Source organism: Musa acuminata, chromosome BXJ2-10 (genome assembly GCF_036884655.1).
Source record: "Musa acuminata AAA Group cultivar baxijiao chromosome BXJ2-10, Cavendish_Baxijiao_AAA, whole genome shotgun sequence".
In the NCBI taxonomy this organism is placed as follows: Eukaryota; Viridiplantae; Streptophyta; class Magnoliopsida; order Zingiberales; family Musaceae; genus Musa; species Musa acuminata.
This window is the reverse complement of record NC_088347.1, coordinates 36,700,882-36,721,698: the sequence shown is the minus strand read 5'-3', so window position 1 is coordinate 36,721,698 and position 20,817 is coordinate 36,700,882. Positions and strand designations below refer to the sequence as shown.

Below are 20,817 nucleotides of genomic sequence, written 5' to 3'. Positions count from 1 at the left end.
ATGTTTAGCAACGTTGTCAACTTCTCCTCGAATGCCTCATTCCCGGATGACCCTAGGTCCTCGTCGGAGTCGTTTCGCTCCTCCTCCTGCACGAAGCGAACCCATCAAGGGATGTCAGCGCCGTGCTCCGCCAAGTCCTAGAAGGGGGTCTTCCCACCGAAGAGGATGCCAAAGTTGGAGACGTTGGAGAGGGAGGTGAAGGAGGGCCTGGGAAGACGGGACTCGGGTGCACCGTAGAAGAAGGAGGAGGATGCAATGAAGGAGGGGGCGGTGAGGTCATGGGGCTAGGCTAAGGGGAGGAGGAGGAGGGTCCTTCTCCGGCCCTTCCTACTAGCATTATGTGGGCCAGTTGTCCACCATCACTATGATTGTCAGTTAAATTGAGGCTCAATGATCAACGTAGCTACCAGTGACCATCACCATTGATGAAACCATCATAGTATCCTTACATATCCTCAATGATCAACGGTTCATCGTCGTGTCCTAATTTTGTGCAGCCTCATTGAATTACATTATGACTTATTATAATATTAATAAAATATCTATAATATAGTTGAATCCTCGACATCATCCTTCATAGTGTAGTTAAAGGCCTAGAGATGATTCTCTTTCGAATAAAATATTCAACTTGCTAGATAAGATAGACACTCTCAATTAGGCACTATCTTTGTCGATATTAAAATCAGACGTAATTTTAGGAAGTAGTCATTTGATACTAGACCAAGTTGAAGGATCTATCACTGCACAATTCTGCAAGTAGTCATTTGATATTCTGCAAGTAGCTTTGTTTCAGCTGGAAGCTAAAGTAATGCCTTCATGAGAAGAATTTGCCAACATAAGCTAAAGTAACTTATGTTGGCAATACAAACATTCAGGAGAAGAATTTGCAGATGAACAACTTCATCAAAGGAATATAAATAATTGACTGGTGAATTGTTTGTACTTTTCTGATCGGATAACTTAACACATTGTAAAAAACAGAGACAAACTACATCAGAAATCTGTATCTAATACATGTGACAAAAGAGAGAGTTTAGTACCGAAGCAAGTCGAATTTAGTTCTACTTTTGGTCAGCTCCCCGATCAGTCGAACCATTGTGGCCAGCATCCAAAGAAGAGTACCAAAACCAGTAGAATTTAGTTCTACTTTTGGTCGGCTTCCTGATCAGTCCAACCATCATGACCAGCATCCAAAGAAGGAAGTCGAACTTTATGAAACTGACTTGAAATGGATCACAGTACATCCTGTAATCATATCATCGATGATATACCTCCCTGTTCAGTTATGTTGCAATAGTTCGGTATGTAAGAAAAACATACTTGGATGGGAATCTTTGTGTAGCATATTAAGCACTCGTATTGATCTCTAGTTGAAGAATCATCTCTCTCAAAGACCCTTAACAATCCCCATACTGCAGTACCTATTGCGTATGATCTGCAGCATAATCACAGCCAAATCAGTGAGCCATTGAAAACTTCACATATCATATGAATAGAACACGTTGAATTATAGAAAAACTTAGCTGCCAAGCATTTATAACCACAATTTCTTCCATTATTATTCTGGAATTGCTGTCATACCATCACCATCACTGCTGTCAGTTTAAGTGTTTCGAGAAGCAAGCACTTCGATTTACTGACATGATCAATCAACCAAAAAAGGAAAACAATATCCAGTTTTAGGTTCTTATGGCAGAAGAATTAATGATATGCAAGAATAAACCAAACATAATGATGATCCATGAGCATGAATTACAAACAGCCAGAGGTTTCCCGCTAAGACAAACAGAAATAAAACCTGAGAATCACAGTAGAACAATCCATGAGCCTGAGATATTTGGATCAAAAAGTTTTGGTGCTCCCTCTCAATTGTCCACAAATAATCTACAGATAATGAAGAAATTAGCTTAAGTAAAAAACCAACAATATATTTTTATTCAACAATCTGAATATAGTCAAATCAACTAAAAGTTATTGTATGTTATAAAACTAAGATTATAACTGCAGAAAACAATCATAAGCTAACACATCAGGAAGAGGCTTGGAGACCAGAAGGCAGGGTGGAGATCAAATTTGCACAGAAAAGTCTACTTAAAGATTGTTGGCACAATTTCTGCCTGGGTTAATTGTTCCAAGCTTGGCAGAGGATGAAGCGACAAATCCATATATGACTATTAGGGGTTAAGACTAACATCCACCAGGATTAGTGTGGGATCCAGATGATAAATCTCTGAAGCATCAACTGTATAGAAAAAAGCTCATTTAAGTGGAATGATTGACAAGGGAAAAAAAATGATGGCAAATATAAAAATGTACAATATCAAACACTAAGCTTGGACATGTATTGGTACTCATCAATTCCAGAATATTTGGCAAGCCCAATTGTCAATGTGAAATTTAAGCAGGCAGGGAAACATGTAGAGTTTAGAACTCCAACCTGGAAAAACTAAAGCAGGGTGATTATGTGCACATGGTTCTGGCCAATGCAACAATGGAACAACCTAAATCTAGTGCCAAACTCACCCTCTTAACATAAAATATCATCCTTTTCTTCCAAAAAGAGGGAGACAACTTGTTGTCTGTACAGTATCATGGCAAGTGATAGAAGATATCTAAGGTCATCAATCAGATGGATAAATATTTCTTGATATCAACCATATTTTTTAGCAGTCCCTGGATTCAGAAAATTGGGTTTCATTGTCGTTATATCTCTAGTCAAGTTGAAGCTATAATGACATTTCACTGTCCTCAAACAGTTACTTGGCAATTGTGCATAATAATAACAAAAGTCATACCACGAACAAACAAAAGAAAGAATAAGCAGGCACTACTATCGGAAGAACCAGAGCTAGAAGCCAGTTATAAGGAAAGAGAACTACATATTCTTTGGAGAAAATAACATTTTGAGAATACCAGATTGATCAGCTGCTAACCGAGTAGCATTAGTATTATATAATTTGCACTGGCTTCTCGATTCTTTTGATGGTATTGCCATAGTTGAAGTATGGTTGTGAACTGATTGGTGTCTTTTTTGACAGGCCTTAGAATATTGGATATTTTCATCTTCAAGACAGCAAGCTCCCACTTAAATTAGCTCTTTGAGATGTCCTAATTAAGAGCTTGATTAAGTACAATATCCTCACGAAATTTCATTTGGCGTTGCTTTCTCAGTAACTTTTTATCTCTTATTGCATCATAAAGCAGTTCATAAGCATAATAAGTTATATGACCTTTTTTCATCAACTCCTCCACAAGAATCTTAGGTGCTGCTATTTCCCTTTTATCAACACTGAGTATGGTATGCACTACTTCTGGGACAACACCACTCCTCACCATTATGTGAATGAGGCCAACAGCTTCATGAACTCTGTGGGTTACAGAAAGGCAGTTTATCACCCGTCCAAATGTTCCCATTGTTGGAATGAAACCTTTGTTGATCATGACTATCAGAAATTCATAAGCACGGTCAGTATTTCCAGTCCTACAAAATCCATTGACTAGGACACTGTAAGTGTATGTGTCAGGCAAGCAGCCTTTGTCGATCATCTCATTATAAATCTGCTCAGCCATATGAATGTTCAGCTTCTCAGAAAATGCACAGATCATAATGTTATATGTATCAATTGTTGGAAAGAACTTATCTTGTTTCAATTTTCTGAACAGATCATAGGCTCCATCAAGATCACTGTTCCTGCAGAATCCATGTATCAATGTGTTAAAACTAATGGTATCTGGAGCCAATCCTTCATTTGTCATCTTCATAAGCAAATCAGAAGCTTCTTTTACTCTATTGGCATTGCACAGATTTTCTATGAGTATGTTGTACGTGATAATGTTTGGATGACATCCTTTCTTAACCATCTCTGTAAAAGTTTCAATGACATCAGATGTTTTTCCAGCTTTGCAGAGGCCATTCAGTATGGAATTGTACGTGATAGCATCTGGCATAATACCATGAGTCCACATCCTGTCAACTATTTCCAAAGCTTTATCCACCTTCAGTCGCTTGCAATAGCCATCGATCAATGTATTGAAGGTAAAAACATCAGGAAGGTATCGTTTGGCTATAGCATCATTCAGAACAACAGTTGCATCAGAAACATTTCCCATCTTGCATAATCCGTTTATGATGATGTTATATGTCCAAATATCAGGGCTACAACCATTTTCGAACATCTCAGCCATGACTTCCAAAGCCTGCAGTATAAGGCCTTGCCGAGACAGCCCCTTTATTAGTGAATTGTAGATAATAATGTCAGGTTTTAGCCGCTTACCCTGAGCTTCATCAAACACCTCGAATGCCCTGTTGATGTCACCTTCCTCGCAGAGCCCATTGATTAGAGAGCAATAAGTCACGCGGTCTGGCACAAACCCCTTGAAAAGTGCATCTTTTAGAAGTTTACAAGCATCTTGCATGCGACCCATTTTGCAATATCCATCAATGATTGTATTATATGTAAAATCATCCGGCAGGCAACCTCGATTTGCCATCTTATGCAGATATTGTTCAGCTTCGACAACATTGGAACTTTTGCATAAACCAGAGATAAGTGTGTTATAGGTGATCACATCCGGAGTCAGACCCTCACCCATTTCCTCTAACAACGAAACAGCCTCAGACAACTTACTATCCTTACACAGACCTTGGATTAGTATATTGTAAGTGAACAGGTTTAGAGAAATGCCCCTCTTCATAACCTTGGCAACAAGCTTGTAGCTTTCTAGAACATTCCCTTTATGACAGAGGACATCTATAAGCTTGTTAAATGTAACTATATCAGGGCATAGTTTTCTACTTAGCATTTCTTCAAACAGATTGTAGGCCTCACATCGACAGTCCTCCTCGTAGAGACCACCGATGATGGTGCAATACGAAACCGCATTGGCGTCGCACCCTCTCTGCGGCAGATTCCTCAGAAGCCTCAGGGCTGCGTGCGGTCGTCGAGTTCGACAGAACGACTTGATCCTGATCGTGAAGGTGTAAATGTCGGGAACAATTCCTTTGTGGAGCATTCTGAGGTACACTTTATGCGCTTGATCGTAGTGCCCGAACTCGACCAAAACGTTCATGATAGCATTGTAAGATATAACAGTCGGCTCACATCCATAGAAATCCATCCTCTCGAACGTATCCACCGCGGCCTGGACCTTCCCTCGTCGCCCGTAGCTCCTCATGGCGCCCACATATACCCCTTCGAGCGAGGAGTTGTCGAGGTTCATTCTCATCTCTGAGATTACATCCTCCATGGCCTTGAACTCTCCATGGGATCCGAGCTTGTCCGCCATGCACTTGTAGGTGAAGAGGGTGTGCTTGAAGCCATCGTCACTCGCCGCCGAATTGAACATCTCGAGAGCCCGAAGTGGGTCCTTTTGGTGCTTGATCACGGCGGCTACATGTTTGGGCAGCAAAGTGCGGCCCATCACACTGCAACAAAATTACATAGCATCTGCGGGGATTCTTCACCTCCGACGACGACGATGCCAAACAGGTCAGGTTGAAGAAACGGATCGAGGCGAACTATTATATAGCGTGTCTCTCAAGTTTGCTCTCGCGCAAACAACACGATTTGACTTGGACGCGAAGACGTTGAGAGGGTACGAGCGCCGTCCGTAGGTCTCTCCGGCCTTCAAGCAAGCAAGAGCAAGACTTGCTTAGAAAGAGCAAATAATGAGATTTATCTAAAGAGGAAATATTGCCGGATGGATTTGTCTAATTATTTATCTAAAGAGGTATATTCCAAAGAGTTTCAATTGGTGAAATGAGATTTTGTATACCCTACCAATCATATTTTCAAATTGTACAAGTTTTTACATGATCTAAATATTCGAATAGTCAAATGACGATTTAAAATAATTTCATTTAATTTGGAGTTAATTTAATTCTTAGAGAAAAAAAAGACTAAATGGTTTTTTTTTTTTCAATCGCTCGAAGATAATAAATATATGAGAGAAGATAACTAATATTTAATATATATTAGTGTATTTAATGATTTTTTTATTTTTTATTTAATATAAAAAATTATTATTATATTACATTTTATGCAACAATCACTAGTATAAGTTTATTTTAAAAATATTTTATATTTTATTTTTAAGATATAGTTTATATAATTATTTTATATTAATATAAATAAATTTATAATACTATTTTTATTAATTATTATTTAGTTAGAACTTGTTATTATTGTAATAGCATTACTTAGTTTGAACTGATTCAAATCTTATATTAGGTTAAACCGATCCAAATTGGAGGATGGATTGAAAAATGAAGGAAAAAAGATTTGATGGACGGAAAAAAAATGAAGGAAAACATGAGGCTTTTCTAGAGAATTTGATGTATTTTTTCAGGTATTGATGGATCTATCCTCACCGATGTTTAAGAACATTCATGTTCGTTTTCTTGCATGGTACTGAAAGATAAATTCTACATCCAAATACATATGACACCATTTTTTTAATATTAGGAATCAACCAAAGAATTGTCCGCCCTTTCAATCAAAACTACCTACGAGGAATTAGGTCTCTCTATTTCCACCAGTATGGTTTACTTAATTTCTCCACTGCAGTCTCGTAACATTTAATACAGCAGAAAATTAAATCCCATATGTTTATAAATATGTGCCTGAAACTTATAATTTTAAAGGGGTTGCTGACCTGCGTTCGCTCTAGGCGTCGCAGAACACTTATGGCCCAACCCATGATGTTACATAACAACAGAAATCCAGGAGCCTGAGAAAGAAAATTTTGCAAAATAAATCAGCTAAAGGTTATTGTGTCTAGAACAAGATAGAGCTTAAAGAAAAAGTATGGGTTTGAATTTTCACAAAAGTATGTGGAAGCATTATCATAATCCCCATTAGCATGAGTAGTGGTAAATGAATCCCTCGAGAACAAATGAATTATTACCTGAAAAATTTTAGGAGAGGAAAATAAAGAAAATGTAACATTCCTAAATAAACATGAAACATCGATAATTTCAATGCAAGCCAATCGATCTAACAATTGCATTGGCACCCTTACGTTATCCGTCCGCAAGTATATAAGGACCTGTAAAAGAATCAATAAATATCTCCAATATCTCGGACTTAGTTGAAATTACCTAAGTCGTGAGATACCCTTGCATTATCTATACGCAAAAGATCAACCTAGTTGCGATCTCAATTAGGTTTCAAAAGAAATAAAAAAAAATAAATTAATTAGTTCTGAAAATGAGCAATGAACAAATCTTGACATCTCTCAGAGAGAATAGCTTTACAAGCAATTCAACAAATACTTAGTGTGTAAAAAAAAAGAAAAAAAAGGGACTTTAAAAGACAAATGAATAGTTTCAAGTCCACAATAACTACTCACAAGGTGTCGGACGCATTGGATGTTAATTGAATTCATAAATTCGGATGTTAAGCTTACGAAAGCTTACTAATGCACTCAACACCTAGTAAGTAGTCGTTTGCATATTTGCGACTCGTTTGTCTTCTAAAGTTTTTGTTTTCTCTATTATCTCTTTTCTCTCTTGCACACTAAGTTTTCCTAAATTATTTGTAAAACTATCCTCTTTGTGAGATGTCGAGATTTGTTCGCATTCGTATTCGAAACTAATCAATTTTCTCTTTTATAAGTCCTCGGGGACCTGAACGAGATTACGACTAAACTAATCCTTTATGAACACATAAAGTGCGTCGTGACTTAAACAATTCAAGTTAAGTGATTTTTCAATAAGAACTAACAAGTTAAAAGGAGTTGTAAAAAAAAATCTGCACAAGCCAACAGAATGAAGATAGCTACTGTAGAGGCAAATAATAATGTAATATAACTTTAACAGGTAATGGATTAAACAAGATAACAAAACTGGTGGCATGACATGTAGTATCTGACCAAAATCTAAAGTTCAACTTCAGATCCCACTTTCCACTATAGAATGTAATTTTAATGATAGCGGTAGTGGCCTCTTTAGAAGTGCTCTACGTGTAATCCATTCCAAAAGCAAAAGCATGCCACTAACTTTAAAAATCAGTTGAGGATTACGATATTTTTTATTTTAAAAAAATGGAGATAGGTGTCATTCGTACACTTTTATAATTTCAAACACTAATATAGATATGTAAGAATAGGTTGAAATAGCATTATCTTTTTTTTCCCTATTTAAAACATAACAATGCATTATGAGATCCTTGTCATGCCAGTACGATGGTTACAACAAATTTTAACTGAAACTTAAATAAAATGCATCTATATGGCCAAGGAGAAGATACTACTGAAAAAAGAACGCACAAAAATAGTTTGTAACTTCACTTGATAAAACAAGCCAAATCAAAAGATCAGGAGACAAAAAAGGCTTTATTGTTCCAAAAGAATTCTTCTTGTGTCATCTTCTTTGCCACATGAAAGCAAGGTATTCTATAAAGTTTGACAAAAAATCTGTTTTTTACCTAAGCAATAACTAGAGTTACCATTTACAGAATAACTGACAGATGGATACAAGAAAAAGCCAGAACCTCAAGGCATAAAAACAACAAAATTTAGTGAGAAGTCGTAGATTTTAAGGGTTTCATTATGAAAAGAACCATCAATTCGTAAGTCTAATGCATATCAGGGGCTTACCATTAGAGCGGCAGAGCAGAAAGAAACGGCACCACTAGCATTTGTAGGATAATCGCCATATACAGCTTCAATTCAGTGACTCTGTACTGCTGCCAATGCCAGTCTCTCAGAGTCATCAAAATTCATAAGAAAACCTCTAATCATCCATCTGACATTGCTGTCTTCTGAGATCATAGATTAATGACAATTCAGGTCAAGGATAGTAGATCTACAATAATAAAAGGAACATACTTCTCATTAATTAAAATATCATTACCATAGCCTCTTGGTAGTGCAGTGTACCCAGGTTTATATTGATGAAAATCATAAGAAGGGCTACCATTTTTATCACAGCATATGACAATAAATCATTCTCATATGCATGCACGAATTATAATAAAAATCTGAAGATTACTAGAAGATAAACAAGTTATAACTATGTTTAATGAACATTTTAAGCTTGTTTAAGAAGAAATAAACTATAAATTTATCTTCACACAAGGGACACAAATACCACAATTATGGAGGGAGAATATTGAGAGAATAAGCATGACTGCAACTCACCTCATGGCAGATCTCACAGGTTATATCACACTTCTTGCTGCACCAATGTTGCACACATGCCCTACGATCATACTACACATTGCAAAGGACAAAATGTGAATAATTTAGGCATAAACAAAGCAACAAAAAGCTTAAGAAGACATTATACTACGTCCAAGAAAGAAACTTATAATAAAGAGCAAAATTCAACAGTAGCTAATCAAGCCAGTCCTACTGATGTTTGCATCAGTTGCTTTCAGAAAGATGTAAGATATTAGTAGAACAAATCCGATGTAGAAAAACTAAAGTTTAAGAACAAGTATCCAAAAGAAATGATCGGGCTTTTCTATTCCATCATCAACCCCTGGATATCCAGACTTTATTAACATGTTTCAAAAAGTTTAAGCTCTTCTGGTGAAAAGCAATATAAAAATAAAATATACTATATGCAATCTCTCTGAAATTCAAGTGGGCAGAAATCAATTGAGAGCAAGCCATCAACAGCTTCTCGTCTCTCTAAGGCCACTCAATTGCTAGAATCTTAATCTAGTGGTCCTCTCTGCACCTCCTTTCCCATGCTCTCTAATACAAATGCTACATTCATATTGGGATAATAATATATCTACAATTCTATTCTGCTAGTTCTTTAGTATTATGTTTAGAGACTCTCAAACTAAAGAAACTACACAACACTGCCGCAGAGCAGAATAAGACGCAAGACAAATCAAAGCCTTGTGCTTCAAAAAACAATAGAAAAACATTGGTGTCGCTAATAGTATAATATGAAGGAAGAGCATAATGGGCTCATTCAGAAGAAGAACCTGTATTCAACAAATCAAATGGTTTTGCATTTTTTTAGAAAAATAATGTTTTCTACAAATAATCTACAAGTCACTCGTAGAAATCACAAGAAGAATATCCACAAAAAGAAACATATATTCTCGTTTACTATACCTTTGCATATAGACATAGCACTTAAAACTGATTTGCATGCATATTTCAAAACCCAATAAAAGCTAAGTCATGACAAATACCTAACAGATAAGAAATATGACAATATACAAGAAATTAATTCCTGTTCGACTAGATTAATATACATGGTTTTCATATCCATTTACTGCAAATAAGCGTATAGCCATATAGAAGAGAACATGGTGAAAATTTTTAACACATCAGGCATCCTAACAAAGGAGCAAAGCTTAGAGGAACATGAAGGTCAACTGATTTCCTTTGCACAATATTGGTGTGGAAGATCGGTGGACAAGGTATATAATAACTGGCATGAAATATGCATTTTTACTACTAATTCAGAATTCAGCGAAGAATTGAAGACGATGAGGCTAAGTTGGTCAAAAAACTTACAGACCTTCAAGCTGCCACTGCAAGTGCAAGGGGAACTCTTAGTTTTTACGTGATCATTGCCTTGCCATATTTGGCATTCAACCATCTGAATTAGAGGCTCTTCTTCACCAACCTCCTTGTCTTCCTCCCCTGCTTTCTCATCAGCAGAGCTGACAGCCGAAGTAGTAGGAAAGGTTGGTTGACAGCCATGGGCAGGCCAGCAGAAGGCGACGAACCCTCCCGTGCCTTGTCTTCCTTGTCATTAGCCGATCCGTATGCAACACCAAATGATCGCCCATCTCCTTCCGGCGTCTTCGCTACCAGATACTCCTCGAATGCTCCTGCAAACCTAATGTGTTTTGACAAGCAACTTGAGAACATATCCAATCAATGATTGATATCAAAGGAATTCTTGGTCGAGAAAGAGGCAACAAAAACAAAGTAAATCACGCGCGATTCGAATGCTGAGACAAAATTTGGAAACCCTCAAATGCCGCGAAAATTGCACAAAATCGCAGCGTTGTTTTCCGCACGAATCCAGATTTTCACAAGGGAAATTATTTCCCCAATTCCTGATGTTTTGGATCAGAAACAGAAGGCCAAATCAAGAAACGAATCATGAAAACAAATCATGCTAACAAAGGAATTCTTCATCGAGAAAGACACAATATGAATGGGAAGGCACCAAATCGTCGCGTTTATGTCCGCCAGCATCCAGAATTATTACAAGAGCGAGCTAAACTATAACAAAGAAGTCAAAATAACAAAAAACGAAAGAGGAAAAAAAATCGACATTCCGCGCTTATGAGCGGAATGTTTTGGGACTCAAATTGATCTTTTAAAATGAACAAAAGATTTTTTAACATCATCAATATTTAAGCAATTAATATAAAGGATTAAAATCATACAAATTAACTAAGAACTAAGACAATCAACCAAAATAATTATCCATAAAATCACGCTATAAAAAATACGAACCGTATAAAAAATTTTGAAACACTCTGTCGTCGAACATCAAAAACAAAATAACTATTCGTAATTCATAATATAAAACATCAATTAAACATAAAAGTATCCCTACCCATCACGCTACCGTGTCTTCTACTTCTTCCACCTTTCTCTGCCCTTCGTCCACCAATCCCCTCCTTTTTCCTTTCTCCCATCTAATTCTTCCACCTTTGTTATCATTTCTTTTCCTCTTTTTAATCATCCAATTAGACAAAGACAAAAAGAAGGAGACCAAAAAGGCTCTTAGGGCCGACCTGGGAGCGGCAGCTTTCGGATCGTCTTACGGGTCAAATAGGAGCTGATCATGTGAAATCTTATAAAAGATTATGAAAGTTGGTTTGCTGTTTTGTTTTTTTACTTTTTGATTATTTTTCGAAGGTTCACATATCTTGTTGGGATTAATCACATATTACCCTTATAATTAGTTATTTTTATACTTTAATTTCTATATTTTTAAAAATTATATTGAGATTTTTATAATTATAAAAGTAAAATATTTGATCCTTTGTTCTAATAAATTTTCTCTCAATTAATTTTTAATCATATAAAATTATCTTTTAAAATTTTAAAATTTTACTTTATAAATATAAAAATTCAAATATAACTCTTGAAAATATATAGATTAATTAATTATAAGAATAATTTATAATTAATTTTTTTTATCAATTCTTATTTTTTATGATTTATTAATTGACAAAAATTATTGATGAGTCGATCTGATTAGTTTACTATGGAAAGTGTAAGTCCTTCGTAATGACTCCTCCTTGCTGACATGGAGGGTTAGCACGATAATCTTATGAGGGGAGGTGGTTTGTCAGGGGTGATCCAACCCTCGTATGGTGGAGTCAGGTTGGAGAGCTAAGTCATCTTTGCTATTGAGTTGCCTCCTAATTGTGTCTTCGGATGATACTAAGGATCTTACACAATAGGTCTTCATCGGGGGCATTCCAACTCGACCCCTCTGATGCTTAAGTTAAAGAGATGGAGATAATGATTAATAATGTAAGCGAAAGAGTAAAGAATTTTGCCCCTATTTAGCCTTGGGCCCGACTTTTATACCTAAGCACTTGGTGATGTGGACGAGTGCTCGTCAAGGTCCCCTCATACTATGTGACAGAATCATTTAACAAGAGTGGCTTGCCAGTGTATGCCCCCCAGGGGCATCGCATAGAGCGGATCATCAACGTAGCTCATCAGATCTAACCTTCATGCTCTTTTGGGTCAAGCAAGGCATGGTCATTCTGCCAATCGTACAAAAGGGAATGCTCGTGAAGTCGGGCCATACTGACAGTCATTAATAAGAGACGTGATCTTCTTCTCGATTGTGGTGAAAATGAAGAAAGGATATTGTGAGCTCATTTTGGGAGGTTGGGACAGATGTCGTGACCTCCTATTGGCCGTTACGGGGAGTAGGTGACTCCCATGTTAGTGCTTAGGTGTTGCTTCATTGGTAAATATGGTGGGAGGAGCTGATAGTGTTAAAATTATCCTTATCATGATTATAGACAAATTGTCATGTCACAAGAAAAGCATTTAGTAATGTTATTTCTGATAAGGACTTTATTTCTTCTTGTTAGGGACTAAATGAGCTGGCAAAAGCCTTTAGCTTCATGTACAAAACACTCAACCCCCGGAGATTCAAGTCTACAGATCACATGATGCTAGTGAAAATATATAGCTCCACGTTAATGCTGCCTTGGAATTTAAGGCTTCAAAAACCGCATTACCATATCCAATATTTCACATAGCTCACGAGTAGAGACTTCAGCTAATATATGCTGATAGATTATTGGAGGCAACAGTTGGCGATGCCCAGAAACCTCCTCCTCCTCCTCCAAGATCAAGGCCCCTTCACTAAATGTTATCGAAAGCGTTGTTGGTAGGACTCGCCATTTCCAGGCTCTGCAAGCGGCGGAGCTTGAAGGAGGATAGCTTCTGTGCAGCAGTGGCTTGTGGTTGCGTCTCGGTCATCCTTATGAAACTGTAGGAGCATGCTCCTGACAAGGTGCCCAACACCGGGCCCAGAAAATACACCCAAAGCGAGTCGTAATTGCTGCTCGCGACGGCCGGTCCGAGTGTCCTCGCCGGGTTCATCGATCCTCCAGATATCGGCCTGCACAACTCGATTCATCTCAACAGCTGTAAACCTAGCCATTTTGCTTGCCATTATTCACATCCTATGTTGTATGTTCTAAAAGTGATGTTCTTAATCGATTCCATCGATCTAAATTAGTGGTGTGGTGTGCTGAATGCCCGTGTGTGGCAGCTGTTCTTTCAGTATTGAAATGACACACTGTGTGAGCAGGTAGGTTATTGTTATTGTTGTGCATGAACGAGACTGCGTTTCATCTTCCAAGATACTCGATGAGCATGGATTTAGGTCTCGTCATGTGCGTAGCTAGGTTTCTTGACCATGTCTAAACTAGTTGAAATTGATCAGAATAAAATGTTCTTAGTTTACCCAGCTAGAATGGAGGTTATGCACACCGATGAACCCACAGCTAACCCTGCCAACTCTCCTACCTGCATCAAACGAAGACGCGTTCCACCAGGTGATCAGAAGAAGAGCAAGCATGAAGTATTAGAGCTAAAGTGAAAGCAGGATAAGAGGCTCACAGCTTTGGAGTCCGTCGCCACCGCTGACGTGACGAACATCATGCAGAAGGTCACCACGATTTCCATGACCAGTGCCTTCACCGCCGTATCCGACGGCGCCGTGGTCCCGAGATCGGTGATCGGGTGCAGCAGCTCGCGGAGGACGAAGGAAGCGATCATGGCGCCGGAGATCTGAGCAGCCATGTAAAAGGGGACCTGCAGGTGACCGTAGGAAGAGCCAATTGAGTCAACCGTAGGTCGCTGCATGGTGACAAACTGATGGGACTTGGATCCAGAACGAAAGATTCATTTGCAAATGATCATTTTTCTCCTTTGATTGCATGCCAAATTCTGAGGATTAACTACCTGTTTACCATGTCAATACCAGCCGAGCTGATGTCGAAGCTGCCCTTCCGGCTTTCTGTCCCAATTCTGTAGAAATCGAAGGGGACAAGAAGGCTGTCGGCCTCCGGCAATGAGGATTGATGTGGCTTGTGCTATTATTGGGGAATCCTATTGGCTCAATTTGAGCTTGCCATGGGTCCACTAGTCATGGCATGTTGCAAGCCACTTGTTGAATTACAAATCAGATTACGGCTCTTTTCTCGAGACTTCTTTGATTCCATGAATCTGAGCCACAAACAATGAGAACTAATAAAAGGATTTTTATTTTTCCTGTTTTTTGGTTCATATAGTTCAAAAGAAGCTCCTAGCCAAAGTCCTTAAGGCACACAAGATCCTCAAAAGATTCATCACACAGTCAGTCATGCACCTGTCATCTACCTTCCACCACCCACCACAATTATATCACCAAACTCCTCGAGTACTCATGTTCTATAGGGCAAAGCCCTTCGAAAGCAGGATTGCTAGTGGCTAGCTATGAAGGTGGAGTTTTGGCTTCAACAGGAGTTAGATGGCGATGCAGCTAGAAGCAGAGTACGCAGTTTGATAGTTGTTGTGGCCCACAATCATAAATCATGCACTCAATTATTGTTGAATTATTCTTCTGACAACATGGATATAGAGTCATGCAAAAGGCGATTGTTTATTAGATGCAAAAGGTATCATACCAACAGAAGTTGGAAGAAAGATTGCCTCTCTCTTCGATCCACTTGTGAACTGGAAGAATCTTATCATCACGTAATCATCGAGTGGATTAAATGTTTGATGTATTAACATAGAAGTTTCGTCTCATTTAGAGATCCAGGACGATTCGATGGAACTCATATTTATGAAAAAAGCTGATTGGTTGTACTACGAAAAAAGCTCGGAGTATCGATGGAAAGGAAGAAAATGGTAAGAAGAAAAAACCAGTGCATCGGTTTGTTTATATGATGAGCTGCCTTGCAGCATAACATCATCTTAGAAGAAGAGCAAAAGATGATGCCTTGCAAGAGCTCGATGCGCGGAAAAAGCAATCTCACCTGAATCCATGGGAAATGCCTGGCGACGGCGAAGGCCAACGTGACGGCAGGGTTCATGTGGGCGCCCGAGATGTGCCCCACGGCATAAATCATCACCGTCACGATCAGTCCTCCGGCGACTGATGCCCCGAGCTGCGAGACCAGGCCTGGGTTGCTCTTGCTCAACGCGGCGGAGCCGCAGGTGGCAAATACCAGTAAAAAGGTAGCGATCGTCTCAGCTACAACCTGAAGTGCATGCCATCCACAGCCATGAACAAGTGAGTCGTCTCGTGAACATGAAACGAACAGCATAGATCAGAAAAAGCCCAAGCAAGATATATGTGGATTAGCAGTAGTCGATCGACACAGCACCTTTCTTGCAAGAAAGGGTGGGAAGACTTCTTTAAGGCTCTTCTGGTGAAGAAGAGTCGGAGAGATGTAGGAGTTCTGAGCTGTAACTACATCGATGTCATGGATTTCATTGGAGCTATTAGGCCTTGTGGAGGAAGCCATTTTTCCAAGCTCCAATGAACTCCTCGAGTATGGTGTCTTAGCGCTCTCCACATGCTGCTATTTATAGAGGGAGCTGCAGTGGTTGATGATGGCATGTCCTGGAAAAGAAGGCTGTGGCATCTGCGGTCAGCCGGGTTTCCAATTTACCAATGACCAAAAGCTGTCCCTACACAGGTGGCTTCTTGGCGCAGAACATGCCTAAGCTCAGCCATCCATATGAAAGACGTGAAAGATATCAGTTGGGTCACTCAGCTACTGCCGACCTCATCTTTTCTCTCTCTGAGGGCGAGACGCACTAAGACTATGAAGCCACGGTTTATAGTGCCAAGGAAAGAAATGGAGTTTCGGATTACAGGACATCTCTACCTCGATTGGTGGGAGAAACTCGAGCTGGGGCAGGCAACATCTGGGCTTTTGTGGATTCCAACACTCTCTTGGAAGGGTAATTAATTAGGTATAGCGACTGCACTAGCAGTGGACTTAACTGTTCCTCTGTTGACTCATGTCGGGGACAAAGGCGATGATCTCTGTGGACTCGTATGAAGAAGGAAGTCATATAGACGCTGCGGAAAAAACGAAGGAAGAAAAGATTCAGAGCATACAATATAATACGAACATTTACAAGTGACAGATGAATGATGTCTTCCACTTGTGTTGCTGTGACCTTTATAAATCATGGTAATTTGGAGAACGTATGGAAGACTCCGGCACAGTTATATTCTCTTCTCTTTTCCCAGTGTCGGGGAGGTATAGAACTCGTTTAGTCGGAAAAGCTACAGAATACAGTAATCGCCACCTTAATCGGTGGTGCATCTTTCAAGTAGCTTGATCATAATAATATACCTTCCAACGAACGTCAAAACATCAATCATGAAGGACCTGCACTTGCAACTCAAGAAATTTTAGCTCCACAGTACATTATTATCATTATATCTAATATCTATGTACTTTCATCCGTCAACATTTTCTTCCAAAAGTATAAATCTATCAGCTAAAACCAAGTACAGTTTTGACTTTTAATGTGTATATTTATGAATATATATATTGAACTTTTAATGAAAAGAAATCTTACCTAAAACGAGTTTAGGATAATGCAATTAGTAGGAACAATTCAAGGAGTCATCAAACTAAGCATTCAAACAATTGTGCTTTCTTATCACGTATCGATTGCTACTTTTGGTCTTATCAAAACATCAAGCAGACCTTCGAACAGCAATACTCGACAGGTAGTGAAGTTGCAATGATGCTAAATTGTGGAATGATCCACGCTAAAATGATAGATATATTATTATACTTTGGTCGAACATCAACCGCAAGTCTTTCGGTGTCTCATTAGTGTGACAAATGAATTGACTTGCTATTATTTTCTCTCCTCCAATGTCTTAGACAATCACAAAAGTGGACACTAGAGAAGTGGAAGACATTTGGAGGTTTAATGAATCCCTGCTCTCGAAGTTGAGATCAAACATTAGATGAGGATGCCAACTAATTGAGAAGATTTTTGTATAAGATTGCTATGTCCTTTTTAGGAGTTGATTTATGAGAGAATTGACTGATTGCCATCGAGTCAACTTTAGGCAAAGGGGACAATGCATGTTACTTGGACCAACCCCCACCATTGAAAAGCCACATTATTGAAGAAAGAATCTGACATGCGAGCACAGTTGGGTGCACCATCTGCTCCACTATCGATGTATATGAAAACAGTAACATGATCGATATGTGTGATATATTTCTTCTTTTTCTTGGAAGAAATCAGAAGGTGGTCACACCACATTTGATCTAAGGATCATTTACGGATTTGAATAGTTGATTTAAATACGTAATTTGAGTACATGATAGAGGATCAATCACATTTGTATATACATCGAAGAAGCTAATCGAGGAGTTTGGGTTTGGTTTCCAAGCTTAAGGAATATTAAAAGAAAAGGAAAAAAAACCTTGTCTAAGTTCATGCATACTAGAAGACAACTGAATTATGGGTAGGGTTTTAGCGTCAAGGGATGAAAACCCACTGAGGTGATCCAAGTGATTTTGTGCAGGCATCATTGTCACAAGACGGTGTGAATTGACGAAGAACTTAGAACTGAGTCATCGATATAGACTTGCCAGCTTATGAAAGAAGAGATCTGTGGCAATTATTTTGTTGGATGATATTATCATAGGCAGCAGCTACAGGAAGACTCCGAAGTCCTAAAGAATTTAAATGAGAATGTCCCTACATTAATTTCAAAGAAAGAACATATCAATCTTTTTGTTTCTCTTGTGGTATTTATTGTTAGAGAGACTTTCATAACCTTTGAAGATTATGCAGTAAAATCTCATCAACATATTTATATTTATGGCATTAAGATGTATAGATATGGGGATAATGGGGATATCTCTCACTAACTTCTCTTTTGCAGGTTAGGTTGAGCATTGATAGAAGCAAAGCAGGGCCAAGAAATGCATTCAAAATTCTCACTGATGAACTGTGGGGGTAAATTAGCAAGAGACATAACTTTGATGATAAAAGTTTCTCCATGATAGATTTTGATTATGATGTGTGGAATTTTTTTCTTGAAAATCATGAAATCATATTGTGGAGGTGACTAAGACCTTAACATTACAAAGAGAGATCAATCTAAAACTCTATCTTCCTTAAGATTTCTTAGGATAAAGATATTATGAATCTTAGTCTACTCAAGTAGGAAATAAAGGCACAAGAAATGAGATTCTAATATTTCTTAAACCCATTGAAAAAAATGATTTGCTTGATTTTTTTACTGATAGTGTATATGAGTTTATATGCACAACAAGCGATTACAAAATATGATAATTATATGATTTTTTTAATCAATAATAAATATAAAATATTGATAGAAAATATAATGATCCTCGTTATTGATAGAATCATGATAATATGGTATCATAATTTTTATGATTTGAAATCATTATAACATATCATCGATAATTTTATCATAATTTATTTTCTTTAATAATATTCTTCATAGTATTCGTCACTAAAAGGTAGTAGAATCGATTCGCATATAAAAAAAAGTAGTAGAAACAAACCTTAAAATTATGAATGTGAAGTAAGGAAATAGATTGAAAGTGAAATAAGTTGCAACTAAATGCGGAGGTTGTTCACTCCAAATTACCATCCAGAAACATAATTTTCAGGTGGGGTTCTCAGAAAATAATGACACTGAGGTTGCCTTTTGGACAGGCTGCTCGTCGTCGACCAAAAATACTTGGAAGCAATCGAGTGTGCTTGTCTCTATTTCATGCGCCATAGTTGAATTGGGTCTTACATAGTGGAGTAACTACAGGAGGAAGAGGAGGAGGAGGAGGAGGAGGAGGAGATGTAGCATGCGTTTGGTCCTCACCACTAACTGAGCTGAAACTAAAACATGATGACCAATGGCTGCGGGGAGTACTCTTCCACAGTGGAGGCCACTGGCACATGGCGAAGATAGGCACGCAGAGATGCACTATCACCGCCAAACTGGGAAAAGTGCGTGAGAATTCCCATCTTTTATAGATCAGAGACCACATGAAGTGTCTTCTTCTCCATCAGAAAAAGACCTACCCCTTTCTCCAGAGAGATCACACAGCACCCAGCGCATGCATATAATTTGGTGTGGAATTAGTCACTCTTCCCCATGATACGATGGTGGTGGTGGTGGTGGTAGTGGCGGTGGTGAAGGTGGCGGGGTGGTGGCCCTACTACGAGTCCTTGATGCCTACCATACGGTTGGTTTGGGAATTGTTGGCTAGGAATAGCTTCATGCTCACCAGGCGTTGATGCGGAGTTCCAGAACGTCCTTGATGTCTCTGTGAACGACAGCAGGCATCACATAATACAATTCGATTCCTTATCTCCACAGGAAAGGAATGCTGCCTCCGTACGCTGTCACGAGAAACTAGAAAAAGACTATTAAATGAAGTGGACAGAAAGATTCTTGGATCGACAAAAACATGAACTTGCGTTGTCAACCCTGGCGATAGCATTCTTCGATCCTACGTTTGGCAGCAACAGTTCGAGTAAGCAAGCAGCAGTCGGAGTCTATATTCTGCACTGAGTCTGAAACTGACTCCTTTCCTTAAGGTGGTGAATTTGATCTTAGGACTTTGCAAAGAAAGGGTTGACAGTAAAAAAAGTCAAAGAACAATAAAACAAAAAAAAACATGTTTATCGTTTTTGTTTGATTCTTAAAAAGAGAAAGAGAAAAAAAAAAGAAGACATGAGGACGGAAGAAAATGAAATTATAAAATATTTTTGCTGGTTATTCCAGTCATATATATAATTCTCAATATAAAAAATTATAAGATATATCAAAATTAAAGAGTGAAAAATGTTGACTAAATTATTGCAACTTGGTGTTGACGGAATGCTAAAGGTGAAGAGGGCCCACAAATCTATTGGATCACGGGCCATTTCAAAGTGGTAGGCATGCTAGCCTTCCTTGGAGTGGGCTACAAGCTATTGGTTTGATGTTCTTTTCTTTTTCTTTTTGTTGACTGAAAAAGGATCTTTTTTTTTTTTTTTCTTTTTTAATAAGTTGATAACATAATCCTACAAAACTTGTGGTTTAAATAAGTTCCTTTTCCTCTATGGGTCTATCTATTTAAGACGGCCAAAATTGACTCAAGCTATAAGTCATCATCTTATTTACGTTTCTATGAATAAAACTTGAATTGTATAACATTAACCATCCATATCAAAAAATAGCACTAATAATTGACTTTATATATCATGATACACATTTGACACTGTTAATAATTGACTTTATATATCATGATATACATTGACATTGTTCATAATTGGCTTTATATATCAGGATACACATTGACA

At 38.2% G+C, this 20,817-nt stretch overlaps 2 protein-coding genes across 9 annotated transcripts; both read right to left on the bottom strand.

Moving 5' to 3' along the window:
• Positions 1 to 891: 891 nt before the first annotated feature.
• LOC135581193 (putative pentatricopeptide repeat-containing protein At1g74580) lies at positions 892 to 11,737 on the bottom strand. Of its 8 annotated transcripts, none has more exons than XM_065130434.1 (10): positions 11,543 to 11,737; positions 10,487 to 10,810; positions 9,142 to 9,213; positions 8,599 to 8,762; positions 6,655 to 6,729; positions 2,914 to 5,625; positions 2,193 to 2,242; positions 1,799 to 1,884; positions 1,321 to 1,636; positions 892 to 1,245 (listed from the first exon to the last, which is right to left on the bottom strand). In XM_065130434.1, exon 6 carries the CDS (start codon positions 5,419 to 5,421, stop codon positions 3,109 to 3,111), a length of 2,313 nt encoding a protein of 770 aa, XP_064986506.1. In that variant the 5' UTR covers positions 5,422 to 5,625; positions 6,655 to 6,729; positions 8,599 to 8,762; positions 9,142 to 9,213; positions 10,487 to 10,810; positions 11,543 to 11,737; the 3' UTR covers positions 892 to 1,245; positions 1,321 to 1,636; positions 1,799 to 1,884; positions 2,193 to 2,242; positions 2,914 to 3,108. The 8 variants fall into 8 exon arrangements, with proteins under 8 accessions (XP_064986506.1, XP_064986502.1, XP_064986500.1 ...); XM_065130430.1 differs by lacking the exon at positions 2,193 to 2,242 and having other exon boundaries at positions 1,321 to 1,435; positions 1,525 to 1,636; XM_065130428.1 differs by lacking the exon at positions 2,193 to 2,242.
• A 1,394-nt stretch (positions 11,738 to 13,131) lies between these two features.
• LOC135625526 (aquaporin NIP2-1-like) lies at positions 13,132 to 16,031 on the bottom strand. Its single transcript, XM_065130427.1, has 5 exons — positions 15,840 to 16,031; positions 15,489 to 15,713; positions 14,086 to 14,280; positions 13,931 to 13,992; positions 13,132 to 13,582 (listed from the first exon to the last, which is right to left on the bottom strand). The coding sequence occupies exons 1-5, from the start codon at positions 15,978 to 15,980 to the stop codon at positions 13,324 to 13,326; spliced, it is 882 nt and encodes a 293-aa protein (XP_064986499.1). The 5' UTR covers positions 15,981 to 16,031; the 3' UTR covers positions 13,132 to 13,323.
• Between the last annotated feature and the right edge of the window lie 4,786 nt (positions 16,032 to 20,817).